The following is a 15378-nucleotide window of genomic DNA, read 5'->3' on the forward strand; positions in this document are numbered from 1 at the left end:
CAGTTACTGCAACAACTTCTTATGCGGATTTGAACATACAAATGACTTAGTTGTGCTATTCTAAGATTTTATATAGCAGCATTTTGTTAAGTTTGTTGGCTTTTTGGTAACAGAAATGACAAAAACTTTGGTAGAAGCTGAAATAAAAGTATACCAGATTGGCAGTGGTTTTCTTTAAAATATTACAAAAGATTCTAATTGAATAAATCATAGTTCATCTGTCTAAAATACAAGCAACGAGAGCATAAAACAACTTTGAATGAAATAAATTTAAAAAAAAATTAGGAAAGAAGAAAAATTTCTACGGAAAGTATTTAAGTAGTTTGTTAAATTAACTTATTTAGCTTACAATGAACAGTCATTTTAAAAATATTGGTGAGATTTATTTTGATCATGTTTTATTTGAAGCTGAGCTCGTATTATATTTTGATCCAATATTGAATGAACAAAATAAACCTAAACACACCATAAATTATATAAGTCAGCAAAATATCATATGAGTCAACAAAATAAATGAGTCAACAAAATATCTTATGAGTCAGCAAAATAAATGAGTCGGCATAAAATATATGAGTAAGTAAAACTAAAATTGAACTAATTTGGGAAAGTTTGAATAATGCAAACCAGCATATTGAAAGTGAATTGGAGCTTTATTAAAGTTAAATAAGCAACTGTTGCAGTTGGTAGGAAGTGGGGTGTAAATAGGGTGCCAACGTAAAGTCGGATAGTTTATCAAAATCTTCACAAAAGTGAAGATTTTGATAAATTAGCTGATGATCAGTGATTGACTAACCCAAATGATAGATATTAAGTTAAATTCTTACGTGTATTAAATAGTGTGATTATGCATTTACTAGATGTTAAGGAATTAGGTGTTAAGGACTTAATAGCATTGAATATTGCCACAGAAAAATTTGAATTTTTGCTTTTTTTCAGTACAAATGTAAACATTTTGCGTGGAAAAATTTAGAGCAAGTTAATTGCAACAATTATGAAGAGATTTTGTTAAAAAAATTTCTATTTTTATTGTAAAAAATGTTAAAGGAGATCAAAGCATCATTTCATTGTGTGCTGTGTAAGGCGCCTATTTCTTCAGTCCTGTGCATGACTGAAAAAATCAGATACTGAGAAGAAAATGATCAGGCAATTAGGAAATCAAGTCCTTAATTAAAACATTGCCTTATTTGGAACACTTGCATTTATTTTGGAAAAAAAATGAATTATGGCTATACTTTGCATTTTCCTACTAAAACAGATTTTGAAAAATATTCCACAAAAATGCACGTGCACAATTGATTTAAAGCTTTTTTGCAACATTTTTTTTGGTAATCTAGTTTTGTGTTTACACTATATTGATTACATTGGGTAAACTTTACTGCTATAGCTTATACAATTTTTTTTGTTTAACGCCATGGGACTTAAAATGCAATTAACAACATAAACACTGCAAGCAATATATTGCAGTGATTAACAAAGTATTCCAAAGTTTCCTTGAGTGGAACTATGAAGTTTTCTTTACTTATCCAGTGATAAAATCGAAGGGTTGAGAAATAATTCAAGTGCAATTTAAATATACTTAATAACAACCATAAACCTCGAAATTAATACATCATTTATAGCTTTTTAATTCAATGTAAAAATAAAAGAATTAACTGATTTTTGTTGATTTTACTGGGTATTTTTTTAAAAGGAACAACTTGTTCCGATTGTAGAATCTAAGTGTTCTAATTTAAGAAACCAGTAGTCTCAATTGAAATTAAATAGTACTTTTGCAAAAACGAATTTCTTTCCAATAACAGTGCAATCAATTAAGTCAAACGATGGTTAAAGGTATAGTAGGATTGATGTTTTCTTGATTATATTTGGTTAATAAAAATCTATTCCTAAATTGTTCCAATCAAGGCTCAATTAACTTGGGCAACTTTCCCCTTTATAGATCTTATATCTAAAAAGTCCTAAAAGATCTTCAAAGAGGAAATGGTTTTAGGAAAAAATTTGGCCGAAAGCGAACTGCAAGAACCAAAAAAGTTGATAACGCAGTTCATTGTTGCAACGAAAAACTTATTCACAATGCAAAAACTTATTCACAAAGATTTAGGCCAAAGGATTTTTTTAAAAACAAAACGATAACTCCCGAATGAAGCAGCAAGTGAAAAACGAAAAAAGCGAGCGTGCATTTTGTTGGACTTCTTTCAAGACAGAACCATTCTATAATTTTTAAAAATTTTTAAAAATGCCTGGCAGTGGTTATGGTTTGGGTCAGGATCTTCTCAACTGACGGATCAAAACTGCCCTAGTTTTTGTTCCCAAGGTAAAAAACAACTCAGAAGTCTATATTGAATTTTTAAGTGAGCATTTGCTTCCCAGATCCGAGAAAAAATTTAAGCAAAGGCTTTTCAACAGAATTTTGTCCCAGCCCATCAAGTCAAGAAAACTTTCAACTTTCTCTAATATAAAGTTTTTCATTTTAAAACTAAGATTTTAATAATCACAGTATACACTATTTTAGTTATTTTGAATAATTGCTTATTTTTTTATAAATTGCACCTTCCAAAGCTCACTTTTCTATTAAGTCTGTAAAATCTGTCATTTTTGCTACTGCATTTTCTACTAATAAAATTTTTAACGCGTCAAGTCTATCTTGAGTTAAATAAATTTTAAGTTTTATAAATGTTATGGAAAATTTCGTTATACTTATTTTTTATTAAAAAATAATAAAACTTTACTAAAAAGATCTTTACCACTTATATATCACAACTAATAGTAACAACAAACTTTTCGCAAAATTTATGTATTTGAACCTGGTGAATTTCTTTTTGACAAGATAATTAAAACTTTGATTACTACTGGAAATATCAGATTAAAAAACGTTCAATGATTTGGGAAATCAATGTATTCATTAACGGATAGAATCAAGAAATTTTATAACGTGTCTCAGTATTTTTGGGAACTATTAGCTTTTAAAGCGGCCAATTGAGATTAATTACTTTTAATACGGAAATTGTCTTGACGGTTTTCTAAAATCAAAAAACAATCATCAAAAATTTATCTCAAAGATGAACTTTTTTTATTAATTTGTATATTGAAAAATTTATCTTGAAGATGAACTTCCCCCCTCCCCTTAGAGCGTGACGTAATTTTATGAACGACCCCTTGACACAATTAAAGAATATTTTTCAGTTGAATAAGTATTATAAAATTAAACTTCAACAATCTCAAAGATGTATCCTCCACTAGAACTTAATTAACTTAAAAATGTACGGCTATAAAATCTGTAATGGAAAATCCAAGCCGACATAACGCATTTTTCGTCTTATTTAAAAATCAAATATACCCGGTGCACAGAGTGTGTCAAAATACCAAAAAATCAATGTAGGCATTGCACGGTGAAAATTTGTTATAATGGTGAAGATATGTTCATTAGAAGAAATATCTAATTAAAAAAACATTAAATATTAATTTAGGCGTTATTTTATGCGGTTATTTACACGTAAATTCATCCAATCTTCATCTTCTAGGATTAACTCTTACTTCCGATCTTTCTTGGAAACCGTATAACAAATCTGTTGCAAAATTAGCATCTGCTAAGGTTGCATCTCTTTATCAAGCTTAACGCTTTCTTACTTTGGATTCTATTCTCTATCTCTATAAATCTCAAATCCTGCTTTGTATGGAATACTGTTGCCATATGGGGCGGATCTTCTAGTGATGTCCTTTCTCTTTCAGACAATGTGCAAAAACGCATTGTAAACATAGTTGGACCTGCTCTTACAGCCAACCTCAAACCATTATCACATCGTCGTAGTGTTGCTTCTCTTTCTCTTTTCTACAAATACTATAATGGGCACTGCTCTAAAGAGCTAGCGTCTCTTGTGCCATCTACTAAATTTCATTCTCGTGTTACTTGTCATTCAATAAGTCTCATTCTTTTTGTGACTGTTCCTAAGTGCTCCAAAAATTCTTACTTGTCTAGTTTTTTCCTCGAACATCAGTTCTTTGGAATTCGTTTCCTTCATCTTGCTTTTCTTACTCATATAATTTGCAATCTTTTAAGTTGTCTGTCAATCGTTATCTTGCTCTACAATCTTCATCTTTTCTCTTCCAGCAACTTCTAACTCTAATCAGTGGTTGCTTGCAGTCTTGTTGGAAACAAAGATGTTTAAAAAAAACACGCTATTTTGCACTTTTTATTTATCAAATTTCTTACGCTACTATTGTTTTAAATTAACTTTATTGACTGTCATTTTAAAATATATTATTTTAATTAACAATGCTTTTTTCGCTCAGACTTTTAAAAACAATTTTACGTAAGTGTAATCATTAGTTTTTTATGCATCGAAAACAGACAGTTTTCGATTATTTTTTTTTGCTACTAACCTTTACTATTAGGTATTAGATAAACTATCCTCCAATATTATCAAAACATTTGATTATGTTAATCTCATGCTAAATGTATGTAAATAGCCTAGCATCATAAATTATATTGCTATTTTTTGCAATAAAAAAAGTTACAAAACATTGGTCTTCGGTTAATGGTCAGTTGATGAGAAATACTGTAAAAAAGACGTTTTGTACACAAAGAATACCTACAAAATCTTTCATTACTGTTATAATATATAAGTTCTGTAAATATAAATCTAAAAAAGTTATTTTATGACAAATACATGCATTGAAAAGTAATATTTTTGTTGTTTACACTGATAAAAGTTGTCCATTAAAAATATTTCGTATTTTCACCAAAATTTGCTTTTTTGTTATTTATTTTTTATATTATATAATTACATGTTTATTGCTTTATTTATGCATTTTATATATAAATATAGCTATTCTACTTGATTCTGTCCCAGTGTGCGGTGGTAGAAAAAATAGCCATCTAACACAAGACGTGTTTAAAACGTTTAAAACACGTATTACTACGTCTAAAACGCGTCTTTTATCCATAGGTAGCGACTATTCGCTAGCTCGTTTCCCATAGGGTATTCGTTATGCTTTAAGAAACCAGAAGAAATATTTTGAGTTTTCCGAACATCTCCTATTTCATTTAATTCTGTTCTGAGCCATTTAATTGGGTTTTGAGCCAGAGCTGCGTAACGGCTGCTTATTTCATTAATTTTTAGTTTCAAGGTGTTAGCTGGTAGTGTCTTGGTTTTAATTTTAAATAGTGAACTAGATATTTTGGCTTTTCTCTTATCACAGGTACTTTTATCAATAGAGGAAAGGTTTTTCTTCAAAACAATTTAGTTTATTATGCATGATTATTAGATAATAACATAGTTATAATAAAATTATTTTTTATTTTGATTCACTTAATTTAGTTAAAAGAGAGGCAATCATATTTTAAAAACATTTAAGTGTATGTTTTCAGTTCCACCTCAAAAGTTTTCAATTTTTTGTTTATTGACTAAGTTTTTTAAATTATTTTCTAATAATATTTCTTTACGTATATTTGATTACGATCTTATTTCAGTTTTATTTCAATTTTATGTTATTGTTTATTATAGATTAGTTCGAATTCTTGCCGGCCTTGAAAAAGGAATCCGTAAAGCAATTCGTAATGAACAAATTACTTCTGATATTTTTGATGAAACATGTTCAAAGAAACCGAATAAACTTGCTGTTATTTCATCTGATGGACTTATAAAATATTCTTTTTCTGAATTAAGAGACTTAGTAAACAAAATTGGAAATATATTTTACAATAATGGGTATAGAAAAGGAGATGTTGTTGCATTATTTATGGAAAATAGACCAGAGTATGTAGCTTTTTGGTTGGGACTTTCAAAAATTGGTGTTATAACATCTCTTATAAACTTTAATTTGACTAATGATAGTTTGCTGCATTGTATAACAGTTTGTGAAGCTAAGGCAATTATATATAGTAGTGAAACAGAAGGTAAATAAATAATTTTGAATTTAAATTGATTTAAATTACATTATGATACTGTGAGCAGTGCCTTATTTTTTTTTTTTAATATGAGAAAGCAGTGTAAAACTTAAATAAAGTTTATTTATTTACTGTATTCAAAAATATAAAAAGTGGGATACTGGTTTCTTTAGATATATCAAAAGTGGGACACAGTTCACCTTAAATATATAAAAGTAGGATACTGATCATCTCAGATATATAGGTTATGTGCTAAATTTGCTCCAGTATAAATAAATTAAATTTTCAACTATGACATAAATTGAATGCAAAAGTTTTAATGTAAATTAAATTTTAAAAACTTTGAAGTTTCTAAGCTCAGCATGGTAAAATAACGCTAGTACAAGTATTTGACTATAATTTGCACAATATCTAATATGGCAAATTAATAGACTTGTTGATGATTTAACTAATTTGAGTTTAAGGCCAGAAGTGCAGCTTACACAAAAACCCTTTCAAACATTTACAACTTGTTTAAAGAGTTACACTCTAGCTCTAGACATATTACTCCCTTGACGAGTTACTCCCTAGATTTATCAACCGTAACAATAATATGCAACATGTCAATGTTAATGATGATGATAATAACAATAAAAACAATAGTAATAATAAAATGTTTTATAATGAATGAATTATTGATAATGAATCTGCCAATCATTTGTTAAATAGTAATGCTTATAATCATTTTTAGTAAATTGTCTTCTGTTATAAGGATTAATGAACATACTGCTGTAGAGTCTCAAGGATTTTTTAAAAATATTTTAAAACCTTAAGTCACTTTTTTTTTCCTTCCTTGTAGCATTGGTAAAAATAATATTTCTTTTGTTTTTGAATAATTAATGTCTCTAAGTGGTTTTATTTTAGTTGTGTTATTGCGTTTTTATAATTGTGTAAATCATTATATTTGTGAAGATTTTCTATTGCTCATCTAATATGGATTCTATACTGTTGGGTAATATTTTAAGTGTGACCTAATGTTAGACTTGTTAAAACAGCAACAATGTGTGCAATGCTGCAACATCAAGTGATTAAAATTCATGTTTTATAAATCTAGTATCATATTAAGTCTTATATTGTGCAGTATAATTAAGGATTCCCTTCTACAATATACTTTACACTTTTCTCTTTTACACTTAATTGAACAATTGAATGTTTTTCAAATCTTTTTAAAGAGTATTGTTGATATTGTCATTTGAAATTACTTATATTATTTTTCTATCATCTGCAAATAGTTCTAATTTCTTTATTATTTTTATGTCATTTTTAAATATCACAAATAGAATTGAACCTAGAATCTTAAAGTTAAGAAATTAATTACTATGACTAATTATAAATTAATTATTATTCCTCATTGTTTAAAGCAAACTCAGAACAACCCTCGATTTGAATAACTGCTTAGCTATAATTAAAATGATAATAATAGTTACTTATAAATGATAAGGAGTTTTTTACATCATTGTAAAAATGTAAGAGCATTGTTATAACCAAAATGCAACATAATTTTAATAATGAAACCAAACCAAATAAAATGATAGTACCATACTATCAACTAATTCAATTAAATAAAAAACTCTCACGTGCCAATAGTATACTGTCATTAATACGACACTATGGTCCCCAACATGTTTTAATAACAATTTACTATTCCTTGTTCTCCTCACATCTAAGTTGTTGTTGCACTGTTTGGAGTCAAAAAGGTAGTTTTCTATTACATCATATAAACAGTTTACAACAATCTTCCTTAAGAATTATGGCATTTTCTCCCTTACGATCTAATATCGAAAATAAGATTTCTGATTTAAAAATTTTTAAATTTTAAGATCTTGTAAAGCTTTATAATTGTCTTTTTGTGTTTGGTTTTCTTCAAAATGAACTATCAAATTCCTTTAATATTTTTTTTTATTAAAACAAGTGACATACACAAATATTACACGCGAAATACTGAAAATTTTAACTTGCACACTTCTTTTTTCAATACTATTAAACATGGCAAGCGCTCTATAAAACATCAATGTATTTCTCACTGGAACCAAATAATACCATTTATAAAAACAAAGATTTTAACTAAATACCCTATTATTACCAACATTCTTCTTCTCGATCGAAACCAAGTTAAGAAATTTTTATTTGAGTATATATTTAATGAATATTAATTTTATCTTTTATTATTATTGCTTTTTTTAAATTACTGTATTTATAAAACTATTATTACTTTTATTTTATACTGTCTTTTTTAACTCTACTAATATTAATATTATCATTAATTTATCTTTGTTTTTTAAATCTTATTAATATTATTTATAATGATATTGATAGTGATTCAATTGTAGTAATAGTTTTTATGCTTATTGTCCTAATTTTTGCAATTGTTATGTTTATTTTATTAATTTCTGTTATAAACTTTGCTATAATTATTTTTACCATTGTTTTTATCATTAGTTATAATATTTAGTAAAGTTATCATGGTATAGTTACTATTTGTTTTTTTATTCACATTACTAATAATATTATTATTTTTATTATATTATTATTGCAATTATTAATATCATCTTTATTTATTAGTACTTTATTTTCCTTTCTTTTTTTTTTTTTTTTTTTTTTTAATTTTTTTTCTTATTTATAATTCTTTCTGTGTTTTATTTGTTATTTTTTTTTCTTTTAGTTGTCACTCCATTGACTAGTTTTTAACTATATGAGTGACACCTAACCTTATTTATGTGAGTTTATAAAATATTATTGTAAATTTTCATATTTTATGGTTAAATAAATGGAGTGGAAAAGCTGTTGCAAAATCCAACAATATAGGTATTATTACCAACAATTGCTCTAATAATGAAATCTAAAATTAAATTTTAAATCAACTAGTTTATTAAAGTATTTTTTTGTGATTATGTATACTATTAACATTAATAATACTTGAAAGGTCTAACAATGGATTTATGTTCACAATGAACCATTGGTTTTATATAACACCATGTGGTATGACTTTTTAAAGATCAGTGATATTGACAAGAAAGTGATTTTGAACACTCTTTAAGAACACAAGATGAACTTTTTTAACACAAATTTCTTTTAAATATTTCACATTTTGAAAAAAAACTTACATCTGAAAAAATTTAAATTTTTTGAAGTTTTAACTTTTAATTTTTTGGAAGCTTTTATTAAAATTGTATAAATGATAAATTTACCAATAATGGTTACCAATAATAATATATAATAATAAACAAATTGTATAAATTGTATAAATGATAAATTTGTATTAAATGATAAATTGTATAAATGATAAATGAAAAATTGTATAAATGATAAATTTACCATAAATGGTTACCAATAATAATAAACAATATATAATAATACCAATAATAACCATTGCAATAAAAATGATAAATTTACCAATAATAAACCAAGTCAGGTAATAAAATTATTTTTATTGATGTGTTTTTGTTTTTTTTTAATTTTTAGTCATTTTAATTTTTAGTTTAAAAAAAATTTTCAAACTTTTTCTTAAACTGTTTTCTAATTGTAATCAATATGATTGGTTGAATTTATTAAACCAATAATATTCTATTTTCTATTATTCTCTTATAATACATGTCTTATCTATACTACCTTGTTTGTAATTTCTCTTTTATTATACAAACTTTATCTATAATAGTTTTATTTCTTTATTAATTTATTTCTCTTTTTTATTTAGTAATTTAATTATTATTTAAGTTTTCAATGTTTTTTATGCCCCCACTTACTTTAGTGATTCACTTTTCAAGCTGTTGTATAGACAAGTGATCTATTTTTGGTACCTTATACATTTTCTCTTGGTTTTTAATCTCCTGTTTGTTATTTTTACCTCCTGCTAGTAATAGGATAGTAATTATTTTTGTTTTTAATTTATTATCTGTGCTTTATACATAAGAATAAAGGTAAAAGTTGAAGTGAATTGCCTAAAAAGTTATTATACAGAGCTTTATTAATAAATATTGATAAGTTTTTTTTTTTGGTAAAGCAATTAAATCCTATTTATATTGAAAAAAAAATTTTTATTAGTAATTTTTTTTTATCAAATTTAAATAGTGAACATTATTTAAATATGGTTAAAATGTTATTTTTATGACTGTTTCAGATGCGCTTGAAATTTTGCACGAGCAATTAAAAAATCTTGTTTACTTCTGTTTCGGATCAAAAAAGAAAATACTAAAACCTATTGACTTAATGAAACTTATTGAATCAACTGTTACTACTCATCCCCCGCGCCCTGATGGTATTTCCTTATATGGTAATGTAATATTTTTATAAAATTTGAATCAGTTTATATTTTATCTGCATTAATATTTTAATTCGAATAAATAATAAATAAAACTTTCAGTTTGAGTACTCAGTAATCAAGAAAAATACACAATTATTTGTAAACAGTAACAAACAAATATGTTTGTTTCTGGAACATGTCTAAGCTAGCTTTTAGAACCAGAAGGTAAATTAAATCCTATGTATAGATGTAAATCCATCATAGGTAATTTGAAGTATGGCTGGGTTACCTAGATATGGTTCAGGGGAATTCTTTATGCTGGTTTCTAGTAATACTTGAATCTACTTTACTGGAACATGCAATACTTTACTTCGATAACCATTGGTATGTGTGCGTAAAACAACTGAAATGTATTTTCTTGATAAAGAAAAACCACATGAAGTCTCTCTGTCTTGAAAGGTCTGGATACCTCTGCTACCAATGAAACAAATGGTAGTGTTTATTTCTTTAAAGTAGATTCAAGGTTTTAAAGGCTTGTTGGTTCTAAATTAAATGAAGCATCCCATAGAAGGAATCCTAGTTTTTATTTTACTCTATTTGTGAAAAAAGTGTGCTTCTGTGTGGGGCAATTTAAGTTGTGACATAAATTTTGAATGTACTGTAAGTATTTAAATAGAGTTTTAGGCTATGAAATGTTTTAAATCTTGTAACCATGCAGTTTGATATTAGTTTTGTTTGTGCTTTAAATTTAAAATCACTATAAACATATACCTTTAATGAATGTGATCTTAATTGCGTACAATTTGCAGTTTTTGTTCTGTTACAAGGTAATTTTAAGTTGGTGGCAGTTGCTATCTGGATTGACTATAGAATAAGTGTGTTTTTTTATTAATTATTTCCTAAAATACATTGGGTTATCATTTTCAAATTTTTAGAGTTTAGACTATAATATGACCATTTTACAACACTTAATATGTAAACTAGAAAAAAAATTGAAATTGAAATTAGATTTATAAAGTTTAGCATTGATAATTAAACCTGTTTTCATTAATAAAAAAAGCAAACAGTAGTGTTTTAGAGTGGAACACTAATTCTTACATGTATGCAATCAGATGATTGGTTTTACACTCTAGTTTTGTATGCATTGGGTATAAGAAATATTCGTTGTTTAAAATAACTGTGAACCATGTATAATCCACTGAATAGTCATATAGACTTATATATATATATATATATATATATATATATATATATATATATATATATATATATATATATATATATATATTATATATATACACACATATATTGTTAATTCACCTCCCCAAGACCGATAAGGCCACTACAGATGAGGAGGCTACTTGTGGTTATAACCCTCTCTTAACTCCGAAACACAAACCTTGATGAACAAGGCCGCTGCACAGAGAAACAAGTTGAGCGTGGTACTACCAGGCATGTGGTGGAAATCAAACTCAAAACCTCTCGCTTATAAAGCGAGCCCTCTACCACAACACTACCGCATATATATATATATATATGTATATGTATATATATATATATATATATATATATATATATATATATATATATATATATATATATATATATATATATATATATATATATATATCTATATATATATATACATATATACAAAATAAAATCAGTCGCGGTCATAACAGCTACTAAAACAGAAACAGAACTTGTTTAAGTAATTTTGTTTTTTGTAGAAAACTTTCAACAAATTAAAAATTTAATCTTTTTAATTAATTTTTATAGGATGTTATATTAACTATAATACAATTTTTTAATTATTTTTTTTGTTTATGTTTTACATAAAATGGTAGCTAGCAAAAAATCGCGGTCATGACATCGCGATTGTGACAAAATATTGTACTATCAAATAACATTACATTTTAGGTATTTTAAAGGTATATTTTAGCATTGCCAAAGTTTTCAAAAATATATAAACAATTTAAACAATGTTTATAGTTATCCTTAGAAAAATAAAAGAAACATAAACAAGTTTTTAATAAAAAAGCGTTACAAATCACTTTATTAAATTGCAATATTAAAGACATATTTAAATAAACTAAACAAATCAATATACTAATTAACACTTTTTTGTTTGGTGTGTTATTTGTCTGATAGTGGTGATATTTTTTTCATGCTAAAAATTTCATTCTTAACTTTCCAGTAATGGTAAAGTCATATATCTTCAACCTTTTTTGCTAGCAGTAAATTATTGCTTAGTTGACTACAATGTTGATTGATTTCATCTTCAGTCAAATATATTAAATTTACTGTCGAATCTTTGCATATAGCTTCATAAAACTGCCATGCGTTTTGAATAATAACTTGTAGTGCTTTAACCTTTTGCCATGCTATTCTTTTTAAATTTCCTCCTACCCCATCAATGACTCCTTTTCTGTGGGCTATAGCAAAAAAATTCCACTTGAAATTTGGAATATTAAATGTCACTTGACAATACTTCAGGAATTTTACCATGACGCGGTTTTTAAATTGAGAAGATGGACCATCACTCCACAACGTTACTTTGTGTATAATTGAATTGGTTGCGTAAGCCTTTAAAAAATATATTCCAAATGTTATGCATCCCTCAAAGATAAGAATAAAAGATATAAAAATCAAACTGTTTAAGAAAAGTACCTTAATTTTAGGAAATTTAATTTTAGGAAAGTTAGTTTTAGGAAAGTTAGTTTTAGGAAATTTAATTTTAGGAAAGTTTATTTTAGGAAATTTAAATTTAGGAAAGTTAATTTTAGGAAAACACTGACATATGTTTTGCTGTGATTATTTTTATCTGTTAAATAAGCAACCGTTTTTTTTTAAATCTTTACCATTAACAGCAACAGTGAAGATTGTTATTTGAGATTGACTCCAATAAGCACTTTAGATTTGTCCTTGATGAGTACAACAATAGTTTTGGCTAAAACCAAAGTGTTTATAGTGTATATAGTATAATAGTTCACCATCTATATTATCTATTTGGTGGCGATAAACAGAAGCTTGGTGACGTTTAATTAAATGGTGGATCCGAAATTGAGTTAGCATTTTCAAAAACTTTATATGTTACATACAAAGACTGTTTGATCAATCCCTGCTGTAGATGATTTGTAACCTTGTCTTTGTACCAATTTATGTAACTGACTTCAATGCATTCTTCATTTTACTCTTTAGATGGTGGTAGCATTCATTTGTTAGGACAGTTAGCACAAAAACTACATGACAGTAATAGGCAATTTGGAGTGAGAGGGCTGCAAAAAATCCATTTGCTTACCCAGTTTGTGTTATAAGGTTCAAAATTAGGTTAGGTTATGCTTTTGCTAAATATTTTCTAATTAAAAAAATTAAATTTAGGTTGTATAAAAAAACTAAATTTGTTATAATAGTCGCAGTCGTGATGGTGAAAAATGCCTTTTTTCTTTTTAGTAGCATACCAACTAATAATAGTATCACTTATTAACAAACTTATTTAATCACTAATGGTTATTCTGAAAATTAAAAATTAAATTAAAATTAGAAACATAACTCTGTGATAAGAAATCCATGTTTTTTATATCATAAAATATTAAATTTTAAACTTCTCCTACACATGTATAAAAATTAATGACGGAGTGAAGATATTTTTTTTAGATGCACTAATGTGTCTGTTAATTTAATTTAAATCTATTTCTAATATTCAGTTTAAATGTTTTTGAATTATGGCAATCTTATATGGAATGACCCATATAGTTGTCTGCTACTTAAGGTTAAAGAGTAACTACTCTAGGTAGTTTAGGATATTAACAGCCATTTCTCTATTAAGAACTTATCAGCATGCCTAAAAGACCTGGATACATAGAATTTATATAAATATATGTACATATATTTATATAAATATTTATACAATTTATGTAATAAATATATGTAAACTAGTGGCACTTACTCAAATTTTTTTTAATTTTAAACAGTGTTTCATCAATAAAGACTCATCAGAAATTAAAAAGAATAAAATACTTAGTAATAAATCTATAATTAAATGTTAAAACACTAAAATTTTAGTTGTTAATATTTTTTCTATATCTTCTTATTTTTGTTGTTCCTTTAGGTGAATAATAATAAAAGTTTATTTAAGTATAAACTAAATAAAATAAAGTACAAGTATAAAATTATGTCCTTTTTACAATTTATCAACATTATTGTTTGGATATAATCTTATTTCCTTTAAAGCTGTTTTTATTGTTGCAAAAGATATTTAACAAGTTTGGGTGTTGTTTTGCACAAAAATTGAATAGTTAAAGAGAACCCTTGATAGAGGTTTTATATAAGTACTTTAAAAGTTAAAATATTTATGAATCATCAAATGTTTAAGAGTCTATAAACATTAGACTTTTTTTTTGCCATTTTTTGCCATTTTTTGTTTTATTGTTCTTAAACCTTTTTTTCTACTTGAATTAAAGAAGAACAAAATTTTAATTAAAGTAGATAAGAGGTAGAGTCTAATATTGCAAAAAATAAACACTTAATATAAACAATGAAAATATGACACAGTAATCTGTTGTTTTTCCAAAAAAACCCAACAATAGCAATAATTTACAATTTATAATAATAACAATTTTTATTATTTATATAATTTCTTTTGACTTTTCTCAGCAGTTATATTTGAAAGGTCTTAATTCATTTTAAAAAATTAAGATAAATTACGACTAATATTCGATATCACACAAGACTGGGGTAACCTATCAGGGTTGCCATCTGTGTTTTTTAAAGCCAAATTTCTCAAATCTGATTTGTTTTTTTATCATTTGGCTTGGAATTTTTGTTTTGGTTTATTTTAACAAATCTGGTTTAAATCTGTTTTATTTTAGAAGTCTTTTGTCTTTTCTTCTTTTTTTTCTGGTTTGTTTTTTAAAATCTTGTTTAGTTTTGGTTTATTTATTAATAAATGAAATGTGTACATTAAAATTTTAAAAGATTAAAAAATTTTAGTTATAATGCCATTAAAATGTTGTTTTTATCCTTTAATTGCCAAAAATATTTGAAAATTCTTACATTCAAAATGACATTTTTTGAGAAAAATCTGCCTGTAATGAATGTTATTTCCCAAAATTTCTTCACATCTCATAGATACAAAAAGTGAAGAAATTGAAAATCGTTGCAGAAATTGTCAGCATCATTATATAGAGTGAGTCTGAAAAATTTTAAGAAAAAT

The 15378-nt window shown here is 25.9% G+C and overlaps 1 protein-coding gene across 1 annotated transcript in view; it reads left to right on the top strand.

Annotated features, from left to right (window-relative positions):
• The window catches only part of LOC100199780 (long-chain fatty acid transport protein 1), a 54220-nt gene that overhangs the window by 10201 nt on the left and 28641 nt on the right, over positions 1-15378 (top strand). The window contains exons 2-3 of the mRNA XM_065787523.1: positions 5502-5893; positions 10041-10193. Of these exons, the coding sequence (XP_065643595.1) occupies positions 5502-5893; positions 10041-10193 (545 nt within the window). The remainder of the gene's footprint in view (positions 1-5501; positions 5894-10040; positions 10194-15378) is intronic.

This window comes from Hydra vulgaris, chromosome 01 (genome assembly GCF_038396675.1).
Source record: "Hydra vulgaris chromosome 01, alternate assembly HydraT2T_AEP".
Lineage (NCBI taxonomy): Eukaryota > Metazoa > Cnidaria > Hydrozoa > Anthoathecata > Hydridae > Hydra > Hydra vulgaris.